The sequence below is a fragment of the Narcine bancroftii genome, chromosome 2 (genome assembly GCF_036971445.1).
Source record: "Narcine bancroftii isolate sNarBan1 chromosome 2, sNarBan1.hap1, whole genome shotgun sequence".
NCBI classification, from domain to species: Eukaryota; Metazoa; Chordata; class Chondrichthyes; order Torpediniformes; family Narcinidae; genus Narcine; species Narcine bancroftii.
The window spans coordinates 369275148-369288900 of NC_091470.1; the positions used below are offsets into that span (position 1 = coordinate 369275148).

Here is a 13753-nt window from a genome sequence, read left to right on the forward strand (position 1 = left end):
TGAATTCAATACTCCGATTTATGAAGGCCAACATTCCAAATGCCTTTTTCACCACACCATCTACCTGAGTATCAGCCTTGAGGGTACTATTTACCACAACTCCTAAATCCCTTTGTTGCTCTGCACTCCTCAGTTGTCTACCATTTAATGCATATGACCTATTTAGATTTGCCTTTCCAAAATGCAGCACCTCACATTTATCTGTATTAAATTCCATCAGCCATTTCTCAGCCCACACCTCCAGCCTTCCTAAATCACCTTTTAATCTACGGTAATCTTCCTCACTGTCCACAACACCACCAATCTTTGTATCATCCGCAAACTTGCTTATCCAATTCTCTACCCCTACATCCAGATCGTTAATATATATATAACAAACAATAGTGGACCCAGGACCGAACCCTGAGGAACTCCACTAGTCACCGGCCTCCAATTGGACAAACAATTTTCTAACACTACTCTCTGACACCTCCCATCCAACCATTGCTGAATCCATTTCACTACCTCCTTATTTATACCTAATGCCTCCACCTTTTTTCCTAACCTCCTGTGGGGAACTTTGTCAAAAGCTTTACTAAAGTCTAAGCTTTCCCTTCATCAACCTTTTTTGTAACCCCCTCGAAGAACTCAATCAGGTTTGTCAAGCATGATCTACCCCTGACAAAACCATGCTGATTACCCCCTAGCAATCCCTGTACCTCCAAATAATTGTAAATAGCATCCCTCAGAACACTTTCCATCAACTTGCCCACCACAGACGTCAGACTCACGGGCCTATAATTCCCAGGTTTGCATTTGGACCCTTTCTTAATCAGCGGAACCACATGAGCCACCCTCCAATCCTTTGGCACCACCCCCGTGGCCAGTGACATCCTAAATATCTCTGTTAATGGCCCCACTATCTGTCCACAAGCCTCCTTGAGTGTCCTTGGGAATATTTTGTCCGGTCCCGGAGATTTATCCACCTTTATCTTTTTTAACACAGCCATCACTACCTCCTCGGTTATCCGTATATGCTTCATGACCCCCCCACTATTTTTCTTTACTTCAACTGGTTCAATATTTTTTTCCCTAGTGAATACTGAGGCAAAGAAATCATTCAAAATTTCCCCCATTTCCTCAGACTTCTCACTCAGCCTACCCTCGCTATCTACAAGGGGTCCAATTTTATCCCTCACTAATCTTTTACTTTTAATGTACCTATAGAAACCCTTTGGATTTATTTTTACTCTGTCTGCCAAAGCCTCTTCGTGCCTTTTTTTGGCCTTTCTAATTTCTTTCTTAAGATTCCTTCTACACTCCTTGTAGTCCTCCTTCAACTTCTCAGCTCCCTGCTCTTTATACCTCTTGTACACCTCCCTTTTTCTCCTAACCAAATTTCCAATATTCCTCGAAAACCAAGCCTCCCTATGACTTCCAGCCTTTCCTTTGATCCACACTGGGACATAACTACTCTGTACCCTCAAAATTTCTTTTTTGAATATCCTCCATTTCTCATTTACACCCTCACCTGAAAATATCCTGTCCCTCTCAATACTCCCCAAATCCCTTCTTATTCCTTCAAAATTTGCTCTTCTCCAATCCAGAACCTCAACTTTAGGCCCCTCCTTGCTCTTCCCTAAAACTACCTTAAAACTAACAGAATTATGATCACTAGACCCAATTGGATCTCCAACATTAATGTCTGATACCTGACCTAGCTCGTTCCCTAACAGGAGATCCAGTATTACACTGTCCCGAGTCGGTTCTTCTACTAATTGATTCAGAAAACAATCTTGAACACATTTAACGAACTCTAGCCCATCCAGCCCTCTAACTGTATGAGTATCCCAATCAATGTGAGGGAAGTTAAAATCTCCCATGATCACTACCTTATGATTCTCACATATATACGTTATCTCTCTACACATTTGTTCCTCTAATTTTCTTGGCCCATTTGGTGATCTGTAATACACCCCTATTAGCACCCTCTTGCCTCCTCCACCCCTCAATTCCACCCAAACAGCCTCACTGGTCGATCCCTCCAGACCATCCTGCCACCTCACGGCAGTAATGTCCTCCTTAACAAGCAGAGCAACTCCTCCCCCTTTATTTACCCCCTGCTCTATCACATCTAAAACAAATGTATCCTGGAATATTAAGTTGCCAATCCTGCCCCTCCTGTAGCCAGGTCTCACTAATTGCCACAATATCGTGACCCCAAGTATCTGTCCATGCTCTCAGCTCATCTACCTTGTTCACTATGCTTCTTGCATTAAAATATATGCATTTCAGAGAATGAGCTTCACCTATATTCTCTTTTTTACCTTCTACCCTAATCTCCATCCTACCTTTGTTATCTTTTTTTATTCCTAGCTAGGTGGCCATACTCCCTGGACACTGCTCTCACACGCTGTTCCCCACCCCCCTGCCAAACTAGTTTAAACCTACCCCCACAGCTCCAGCAAATCTACTTGCCAGCACATTGGTCCCCCTCCAGTTCAAGTGGAGTCTGTCCCTTTTGTACAGGTCCGACCTTCCCCAGAAGAGATCCCAATGATCCAGAAATCTTATCCCTTGCCCCCTGCACCACCTCTTTAGCCACGCATTCATCCTCCACGTCCTCCTATTTCTACCCTCACTAGCGCGTGGCACGGGCAGCAATCCAGAGATTACTACCTTGGAGGTCCTGTTTTTTAACTTCCTACCTAATTCTACATAATCCTGTTTCAGGACCTCATCCCCACTTCTAACTAAGTCATTGGTCCCCACATGGACCACGACTTCTGGCTGTTCTCCTTCCCCTTGCAGAAATGTATGTACTCGATCAGAGATATCCCTGACCCTGACACCAGGGAGGCAACATTCCAACCTGGATCCCCGATCTCGTCCCACAAACCTTCTATCTGTCCCTCTGACTAACGAGTCCCCAACTACAAGTATCCTGTTCTTATCTCTCCTTCCCTCTGAACCTCAGGGGCAGCCCCTGTGCCAGAGACCTGACCCCCACGACTCGTCCCAGATAGGCTGTTCCCCCCCCGCAGTATCCAATGCCGAATACATGTTGGTGAGGGGCACTTCCACAGGGGTACTCTGCACTGGCGCTCTCCCTCCTTTCCTCACAGTCACCCAATTCCCTGACTCCTGCTTCTAGGGGTGACCGTCTCCCTGTAACTCCTCTCTATCACTGCCTCTGCTTCTCTTATGATCCTCAGTTCATCCAACTGCAGCTCAAGCTCCTTAACACGGTCACTCATTATATGCAATTTGATGCACCTTTTGCAGGTGTAGTCGTGAGGAACAGCTGTGCAGTCTCTGATTTCCCACAACTGGAGCACGTAACTACCCCAACTGACTCCATTTCCTCCTTTCTTAATATAAATACCCTTCCCACACAAGTAGCTCCTTCTCGCCGAAGACCCTCGAGCCAAAGTCCTAAGACCCCACTCCTTCACTGGGCCACTCACTCACTGCGGCGCTCCTCGCTGGCCCCTCCCTCCCTTTCTACTCCTTTTATTAGCCTTTACCAATTAACCGCAAATAACTCCCGGCTCCTCCTCCTCTCACCCGACACCAGGCACCGACTCACTGTCTCCTCCGACCCCGAGTCTGAATATAGATAGGAACCGCTTCAACCACTTCCTGTGGCAAAGATTCCACAGATTCACCCCTCTCTGAGAGAAAAAAACATGTTCTCATCTCAGTCCTAAAAGACTTCCCCCTTATCCTTAAACTGTGACCCCTGGTTCTGGTTTTCACCAACATTGGGAACAACCTTCCTGCGTCTAGCCTGTCCAATCCCTTAAGAATTTTATGTTTCTATAAGATCTCCTCTCAATTTTCCAAATTCCAGCGAGTATAAGCCTAGTTGATCCAGCCATATGTAAGACTTGCCATCCCTGATATCAATCTAATGAACTTTCTTTGCACTCCCTCAATGGCCAGGATGTCTTTCCTCAGATAAGGAGACCAAAACTGTACACAATACTCCAGGTGTGGTCTCACCAAGGCCCGGTACAACTGCAGTAGAGCCTCTCTGCTCCTGTACTCGAATCCTCTTGCTATGAATGCCAACATACCATTCACTTCCCTCACTGCCTGCTGTACCTGCATGTCCACTGGTCCACAGCGACACCCAGGTCTCATTGCATCTCTCCTTTTCCTAATCGGACACCATTTAGGTAATAATCTCTCCTGTTCTTGCCTCCAAAGAGGATAACCTCACATTTATCCACATTATATTGCATCTGCCATGTCTTGTCCCACTCACCTAACTTGTTCAAGTCACCCTGCATCCTCTACACAACCAATCCTGCCACCCAGCTTTGTGTCTACAGCTACAAAAGGTGGTGTCTTCGGAAAGCATCTGATATCCTCAAGGACCCCCACCACTCAGGCCGAGCCCTCTTCACTCTGCTACCATCAGCTTCAGGATTGAAGGGCGTCCACTTAGAGCAGAGATGCAGAGGGGTTTCTTCAGCCAGAGGGTGGTAAATGTGTGGAATTTGTTGCCAGAGGCAGTTGCGGATAATCCAGGACATCAAAGGTTATTGGGCGAAGGTCAGGCAATGGGGCTGAGTTGGAAAATGGATCAGCTTGTGATTAAATGGCACGGCAGACTCGATGGGCTGAATGGCCTATTTCTTCTCCTATGTCTTGTGGTCTCCTGGGTGAGATTTGCCTCTCTGTCAGCTAATCAGCTTGTGAACATCGTCCAAAGCTAAGCATGCACTTGTAAATGAAGATTGATAACAGAGGAGGTAACATTTGTTGTTTTATTATATGACGTTCTGCCGATGTGAGATACTCTGTAACCTTAAAAATGTATAATAAATAGGTGAGAAATGGGTCTTTGGATTCAACATCTCTGGTGTTTCTGCCTCCACCTACTGTGGCCTGAATCTTTGTCACCTTATCCTTCGCACTCTTCCCCACACGTGATCCTCCAGCGTTCTTTCAGCTGGTCTCCGCCGTTCACTACCTGCGTCAGCGAGCTCCACGTTGTTCAAGGAGGTTGTTCCAGGCTGCATCGCGGAGGTTTGGAATGACATTGGTGTGGTGCACACAATAATCACGTCGACCTGATGGAGTGATTCAACGGCTTTAATGACCAAAAACCTGAGGCTTACTGATGCACAACTTGGCTAGGTTCCAGGCACAGGAGCAAGAGGCGGTAAGTCCGGGCACCGCCAACTTTTATTGGGAAATCCAGGGAAGAGTTAGGGAAGGTCAGGTAGGTTCAGACTGGCCAGTCTATGCAAATGCCTTTCACCACAGTCGGAAACCCTGGCACATTTCTACAGAGGTGTGGTGGGAAGTGTGCTGACCGGCTGCTTCACAGCCTTATACGGGAGCACATTAGGGTGCTTAGACGACCATCCAAGACCCTCATATTCATGAGATAATATTTGTGTATTTATTTGTTTCAATGAAATACTTGTCCTGCATATGTATTGTTAGTCGTCAGTATGTGTGTTATGTCTGGTTGTGTGTCTGCATGCTTTGCAGCGAGGACCTGAGAACGCTGTTTCGTCGGATTGTACTTGTACAATCAGAGACAATAAACTTGACTTGACCAATACCCCTGAGTATAAAACCCTGACCACAGACCAGATTTACTTAAATATAAGTTAGAATAGAAGTTAAAATATTAAGATGCATACAGTAAAAGCCCACAGTTCACTATCCACAAATGTTCTGGGAATTCAGGACACTGATGGCTTGGGGGATAAAAATGTTGCCCAATCTGGACATGAGGGCCCAAGTGCTAAGGTACCTAAGCAGATGGCAGAAGGGGAACACTTTACATGAGGGGTGTGGAGACCTTCACAATGTTTATTGCCTTTCGCCCAGGTTGAGTGTGGTAGACGTCCTTCATGGTAGGAAGAGAATCCCCAATGATCTTTTCCGCTGATTTCACTCTCCTCTGCAGGGTCTTGCAGTCTGAGGTGGTTCAGCTTCCACACCAGGTGGTGATGCAGTTACACAGGATGTTCTCAATACATCCTCTGTAGAATGTAGTGAGGGTAGGAGATGGACTTTCCTCAGCCTTCGTAGCGAGTAGAGGCACTGCTGGGCTTTCTTGGTTATGGAGCTGGTGTTAAGGGACCAAGTGAGATTCTCCGCTAAGTGCACTCCAAGGAACTCGGTCCTCTTGACGACCTCAACGGTGGATCCGTCAATGGTCAGTGGAGCCTGGTCCCTCCGGGCCCTCCTTAAGTCTTTTGTTTTATTAATGTTCAGATCCAGGTTGTTGGCCGTCACCATCCGTTAGTGACTGCCCCTCGACTCTGGCCGCTAACTCCTCATTCATACTGATCAGGCCCATCACGGCCGTGTCGTCAGCAAACTTGATGATGTGGTTCGAGCTGTGTTCAGCTGCAGTCGTGGGCCAGCAGTGTGAACAGCAGTGGACTAAGCACACAGCCCTGGGGGTGCCCTGTGCTCAGTGTGATGGTCTTGGAGGTGCGTCAGGGAGTGTGGTCTGCAGTTTGCTTATAGCCTGAGAACATCTACAGGGAACACTGGCGTCAGAGGGCAGCAGCGATCATCAAGGATCCACACCACCCAGCACATGCTCTGTTCTCGCTGCTGCCATCAGGAAAGAGGTGAAGGTGCCACAAGACTCGCACCAGCAGGTTCAGGAACATCTGCTTCCCTTTTCCCATCAGACTCTTCAATGACAAACTCAATCAGGGACTCATTTAAGGACTTTATTGATTTTTTTTCTCTCAGTTTGTTTATTTATTTACTGTAATCTGTGTACAGTTTTTTTTTGCACTACCAATTACTGGTAATTCTGGCTGGCCCGAAAGTTAAAGAATCTCAGGGTTGTATGTGATGTCATAGAACCTGAGAACTATAGAACATTACATCGCAGAAACAGGCCCCTTCGGCCCTTCTAGTCTGTGCTGAACCATTTATGTATTTTGACAACAAATCTGAAATCTGAATCCATCACAGTTGACGAAGTTGAGGCTTACCACGGTCCCTCTCAAAGTCAGCTAATCTGCTCTTCGCAGCCATTCTGAGGGTGTGCTGGGTTGTCCACAATGATATCCTCCGAATGAAGCATAAAGCTTTCTCCGATAAACATAAAACGAATTCCATGGACATATTTTAAAGCGCAGGAGTGTCCTGGGCCAATAATATTATGTTGGTCGACCCCCAAAACGGGGATTTCTAAACCCACACGTTGTAGAAAGAGAACATATTGGTCTTTCGCATTGAGAGAAAGAAATATTGTCCTGGAAAATGTTTCAGAGAGTTAAAAAAAAGGTTTTGAGGTTTATATCTTTCAGATGTTCTTGATTTTCTGTGCCAATAATTGCAATACCTTGTTCTGTCCAGAGAAATGGCACCGATAACATGGTGGTTAGCGCAGAGCAATTACAGCACCAGTGGCCTGGGTTGGAATCCAGCGTTGTCTGTAAGGAGTTTGTACGTGCTCCCCGTGACCTGCGTGTGTTTCCTCCAGGTGCTCCGGTTTCCTCCCACTTTTCAAAGATAGACGGGATTACTAGGTGAATTGGTCACATGGGTGTACTTAGCAGAACGGGCTCAATGGGCAGAAGGCCTGTCACCGTGCTATATGTATGTCCCAATTGAATTGAATTAAATTCATTGACACAAGATTCAGAAGTTTACCTCTATTTGCACCTTTCCTTGCTCTCTCTCTCTTCTGTGTTTCTCTGGGTTGCTTGACAGCTGGTAATCCAATCAGGTTTGCTATTTGTGAAAGGGTTGAGGTTTCATTGACTTTGCTGAAGAAGGGTTAATATAAGAAAACAATACAAACGGAGACAGGAACTTGGAGTCTGGTGTGCATGTTCAGCGCGCTTGTACAGTGCACAGAGGTGCTGGAGAAACTCAGCAGGTTGCGCAGCCAATGTGTCGGGACTGGGCCCTTCGTCCAGAGTGTCAAAAACCAGGCAGACGCCCGTATAAAGAGGAGAGGGGAGGGAGGAGCAGAGGGCAACAATTATGTATCAGCTGCAACGACTGAATAAAATGAAATCAAATTTATCAGATGTGGTGAAGAGACAGAAACCTTCATAGTGAATTAGAATTACTGATTTGTAACACTTACTGTAAATAAAGTTATTTCAGTAATGCATAACTTACTTCAAACTAGGGCCCCCAAAATTGGGGTGCATAAATCAAGAATAAGATGGGAATTAGATTTAAATACACGGTTACGAGGCCAGAGGACCCCAAAACCCAGCAGCAATAGATATTCACCAGGACAAATAGTTACTTAAACAAAATTTGCTTTTAATTATCTTTAAACATGAAACCAGAATCAAACTTGAACTATTAACTTAACCCCTTCTAATTCTAAGCGCACGTGGATGTAATGTGTGTGTAAGTTCAGAAAAGTTCTTTGATTCACAGTCCAATCTCACTTCTCATTCCTCCAAGTTCACCGGATGCAGGCAATTCTTAGACTGTGCACAGAATTTAACATTTATGAATTTCACCAGGCTTTGGTGCTTGAAAGGTAGATAGTTACCACTCATGTAGGTTCTTGTTGGTTTTCAGAGAGATTTCTTACTCATTGGACACCCACAACTGATTCCTTCTGATCAGCCACTTCAGTGTCTTGCCGAAGAAACTTGCCCCATCAGGGTTTTCCAGATGATAACCTCTTTCTTTCAGGTCACCACAGAGTTCCTTTTTGTTTCCCTTATTTCAAGTGAAATATTATACAACCAGCCATCTCCACTTGTACAAACCACAAGGGCTTTAACCAGGCTGAACTAAGAACTCACATCCCGTTTTTAAAATGGGGTATTTCCACAAGCTTGTCAGCTTGTCCTGTTCCAGTCCCATTTGCTGCTACTGAACTGTAGAACTGAATTCTCTCTCTCTCTCTCTCTCCCTCAGAGAAAAACCACATGACCCTCTTAGAAAAACAAACTGAACTCAGACAGACTGTGACTCTGGACCTTATCTGAGTTCTTTCATCTGTTCCTTTCCAAAACAATAATCCATTACTCCACAGCATGTCCAATTAACACCTACTTGTGAAGTTCTTATAGGCATCCTTCAAAGTTTTTGCAAAGGCACCTGGACTGTCTGGGTTGAGCAGAGCTGCAGCATTTCAAACGAGATCTGTGTAGTGAAGTGTTTGTATGTGACCTGCTCTAAAAAACCTCCAACAACTTATCTCCTTTAAAACATATCTATATACAATATAAAGTATACCATAATCTGTCACAACAAATAAGTGAAAAGGATTGGATGGATTTGTAAAAGAATAATAAACTAAACTTATAAATGTAAGATGTAGGTTAGTTCAATAAAAAGTAAATCAATTAAATCTTGCCGTATCTGATTTATGTTTTAGGTGTAAATCTGAGGTTGGAACTTTTTTTACATTCAACTTGGCAATGCCCTAAAGTTAAACAATTTTGGTTAGGGGTTGGTAATTTTTTTGGAACCATTTACGGGGGTCAAATTCACACAGGATCTGCTGTTATTTTTATTGAGTAATATTAAAGCTATAAGGCCAAAATTAAAATTAAATATTTATCAAATTGAATTTGTGTGAATTGCTTCAGCAGTTTTTAGGAAATGTAGAGCAATATCATGGAAGTCAGAAATAGATTTGGGTACGGAACGATGGGACGCAAAACTTTGCAGCTGTACACCGTTAGAGAAAAATACTTGTAATCTGGAAGATAAATGTCATGATTTACAGAAAATAGGGAGCCCATATTTACAAAAATTTGGTTTGCACGTATAATTGACTTTCTGAAGACCTCATTTCTTGGTAACCGCCAATAAACTTGATTGTATAAATGTTTTATTTTCTTGGCATTCTCCAGAATTTTTTTCTTCTTTGTTCTTTCTTTTAGGGGTTGGGGGGATGGGAGGTGTGAGAGTGGGTAGAGGGGGGTGGGAGGATGGATTGGAGGGGATGGGATGTGAGTTGAGAGGGGTGGGAGGGTGGGTAGAGGGGGGTGGGTGGATGAGTTGGACGGCATGGGAGGTGGGTTAAGGGGATGGGAGGTGGGAGAGTGGGTTGAGGGGGATAGGAGGATGAGTTGGAGGGGATGGGAGGTGGGAGGGTGGGTTGAGGGGGATAGGAGGATGAGTTGGAGGGGATGGGAGGTGGGAGGGTGGGTTGAGGGGGATTGGAGGATGAGTTGGAGGGGATGGGAGGTGGGAGAGTGGGTTTAGGGGGGTGGGTTGGAGGGGATGGGAGGGAGGGGATGGGAGGTGGGAGAGTGGGTTGGGGGGGGTGGGTGACATGTATAATGCAGTTTAAAAATTGATAAAGTATTTAAAAAAAAATGAAACCTTTTTAGATTCTACTTGGTGATATAAGATCTTTTTAGGAAATATTTTTGAACATACTACTGGTATTGTAATTTCACAAAACTCAGACTTATTTTTAATTGGGAAATATAGAAGGAACAAGACCTAAATTAAAATTATAATTTTATCAAATGCAATTTATCAAAATAGCGTTAGCGGTGGCAAGGAAGTATATGGCAGTGACTTGGAAATCAGATTCACATTTAAGGGTGGAGAGATGGAATGCAGAAATTCAAAGTTGTATTCCTTTGGAGAAAATTACATACAATTTAAGAAATAAATATTCTACCTTTTTACAAATTTGGAGCCGGTATATGCAAAGTTTAGGGGTGAATGTGTAAAAATGCTCATCTGGCCTCTTAAGATCTGTAATAATCTTCTTTCCCACCGTAGAATCCCAGGGTGTGAACCGACCCTTTGTGCAATCCAGGGAACTATTTTCCTCTTAGTCCTTTTTCTATATATTATTTAAACCTTGTATGGTTTTTAAGTGGGAGAGGGGTATAGGAAGGGAGGGGAGGATAAGGGCAGGGTTTAAACCATCATTGCAATTTTACATTTAATTAATATTTTGCCTTATGTAAAAGTTTATTAATTAAATGTATGGAATTTTAAAAAATAATTTTTTTTTTTTAAAAGACTCTGGTGAGGCCAAATTTGGATTATTGTGTGCAGTTTTGGTCGCCGAACCTCAGGAAAGATATCAATAAGATAGAAAGAGGGCAGAGAAAATTTACTCGGATGTTGCCCAGATTGAGTTACAAGGAAAGGTTAAACAGGTTAGGACTTTATTCCCTGGAGCGTAGAAGAATGAGGGGAGATTTGATGGAGGGATTTAAAATTATGAGGGAGACAGACAGAGTAAATGGAAATGGCTTTTTCCACTGAGGGTGGGTGAGATACAAACCAGAAGACACGGGTTAAGGGTGAAAAGGGAAAAGTTTAGGGGGAACATGATGGAAAAGTTCTTCACACAGAGAGTGGTGGGGGTGTGGAATGAGCTGCCAGCTGAGGTGCTCAATTTTAATATTTAAGAGGAATTTGAGCAGGTACGTGGATGGGAGATATGGAGGGCTATAGACTGGGTGCAGGTTGGACAGAAAAATGATTCAGCACACAGTAGAAGGGCTAAAGGGCCAGTTTCTGTGCTGTAGTGTTCTATGTGGGTGCAGGTTGGAGCCTAGAAGAGAAAGAAGTGATGGGTGAAGAAGACCTGCTGAGCTTCTCAGAATTTTGTGTTTTTTATTTGAACTGCAGTGATTTACTCTTGAGGTCTAAGAAGAGTAGCTTTCTGATAGGTGAAGGAAAGGAAGGGGTGGGGAGTTGGAGGAAAGAGGGAAAGAGAGGATGCGGGAAATGGTTGGAGCCTCTGGTTGGAGACTGCTGAGATGGTTGCGGATGGTCACAATTTAGAACGGACAGACATGTCGATGTGGAACTGACGTAATTGCATCTTCGTGTTTGTGCTCTGTCTTCTGCTATTTTAACGACTGGGGTAATCTTATTTCAAACTTAGCCACCTGACCTTGCCTTACTGTGACCTTTCCCTTCCAGGACAGCCACCGTAACATGTCAAGGCCCTTGCTGACCCGATCTCCCGTGTCCCCGCTGAGCAACCAAGGGATCCCCACGCCAGCACAATTGACCAAGTCCAACGCTCCAGTGCACATTGATGTGGGAGGTCACATGTATACCAGCAGTCTGGCAACTTTAACAAGGTTTTCTGATTCAAGGTAATTGATGGAGGAAGAGAGTTTACTGTCATATACATGAGTTCAATGTACAAATGCACTGGAATTCTTTCTTGCTGCAGTCACACAGGTATGTAAGATGCTCCAACTACAATAGCATAATATTTCTAGAGGGAAACATAGATAATAAATGTAAAAAGACAGTTAAATAACTACTGTATAAGTAAAAATGGTGCTGGAGAAACTCAGCAGGTCAAACAGTGTCCTTTATATAGCAAAGATAAAGATACAGAACCAACGTTTCGGTCTTGAGCCCTTCATCACGGTACGAAGCCCTGCATAAGGTTTGCAGCAAAGACCCTTTTTTCCTCCACAGTTTTAAATTTGTAATCAAACAATTCACATGCGATTAAAGTGCACATTCCAGATTTTATTCAAGATTTTTTGTCTACATTTAGGTGATCAAAAGCTTAAAAGCCAGCCTAGCTCTCTTATACCTGCACCAATGAAGCAATTAAACATACCTGAGAACTCACAAGCACCTACGAAGCCAAATGTCCCAAACATTCTGGTGCCCAGAAATGTGCGGACAAGGTCTAAATAGTGCTGTGATTTCGACATGGTCAAACCAAAATGTACACCGACGTTTTGGGCCTAAGCCTTCCTTCATGGTTTGTGGAAAATGTAGGCAGGCGTCTGAATTAAAGGGCTGGGGAAAGGGAAAGAAAGGGCAGGGGGAGGAGTGCAGACCTGCAGATAAAAGGTGATAATTAAACCGGGATAGGAAGACAGGAGAGAGGAAAGGTAAGAATTGATTGAGGGGAAGGGGCCAAGATTGACTCTGGGGGGAAAGGAGACATAGGAATAGACGGCAGAAACCGGAGAAGTTGATGTTAACACCGTCTGGTTGGAAGGTGCCCAGATGGAAGACGAGGCGTTGCTCCTCCAATTTGCGGATGATCTCAGTCTGGCCGTCCACGAGACCATGGACAGGGAATAGGGCGAGAAATTATATAAATTTCTACTCAAACTAAACCTTCCCACCCTCACACCCATAACCCTTTATTTTTCATGCATCCATGTGCCTGTCTAAGAAGTTTCTAAAAAATGTTCCTGTTGTACCAGCCTCGCCTGCATAATAGAGTCACGGTGCAGAACGATTGTGTGAGATAATCGTGGGTGGTGGTTCAACGGAAACTTTGCTAAAGCGCATTGGAGAAAGATTTTGAAATTTTAGATGCAGGGAATAAATGATCAATAAGCCTTGCATCAGGCAGAATACATCGTGCCGTGGGGATCAAGGCGTCCGTCATTCCTTGCGCTGTTGTAATTGGAATTCTACTTTTTGTAATGAAGGGTGTTATATAGTCGGGATAGTGTGAACTATTTTGCAACCGCATTAGAATACACCCTTCTCACGGTAGTAACTAGTGCACCACTGGGGGGGCTGGGACTTTATTCATTGGAGCGTAGAAGGTTGAGAGGGGATTTGATAGAGGTATTTAAAATTATGAAGGGAATAGATAGAGTAGATGGGAATAGACTCTTTCCCATGAGGGTAGGTGAAATTGGTAGAAAGGGTCATAAGGGTTAGGGGGCAAAACCTTTGGAGTAGTATAAGAGGATACTTCTTCACTCAGAGAGTGGTGGCTGAGTGGAATGACCTTCCGGAAGAGGTAGTTGCAGCGGGGTCAATTCTATCATTTAAGAAGAGGTTGGATGAGTACATGGAGGTGAGGGGGTTGGAGGGTTATGGGCAG

At 44.3% G+C, this 13753-nt stretch overlaps 1 protein-coding gene across 1 annotated transcript in view; it reads left to right on the forward strand.

The window, feature by feature from the left end:
• Positions 1-13753, forward strand: part of LOC138752834 (BTB/POZ domain-containing protein KCTD1) — a 179292-nt gene that overhangs the window by 150638 nt on the left and 14901 nt on the right. The window contains exon 3 of the mRNA XM_069915459.1: positions 11857-12035. Within this exon, the coding sequence (XP_069771560.1) occupies positions 11872-12035 (164 nt within the window). The 5' untranslated portion in view covers positions 11857-11871. The remainder of the gene's footprint in view (positions 1-11856; positions 12036-13753) is intronic.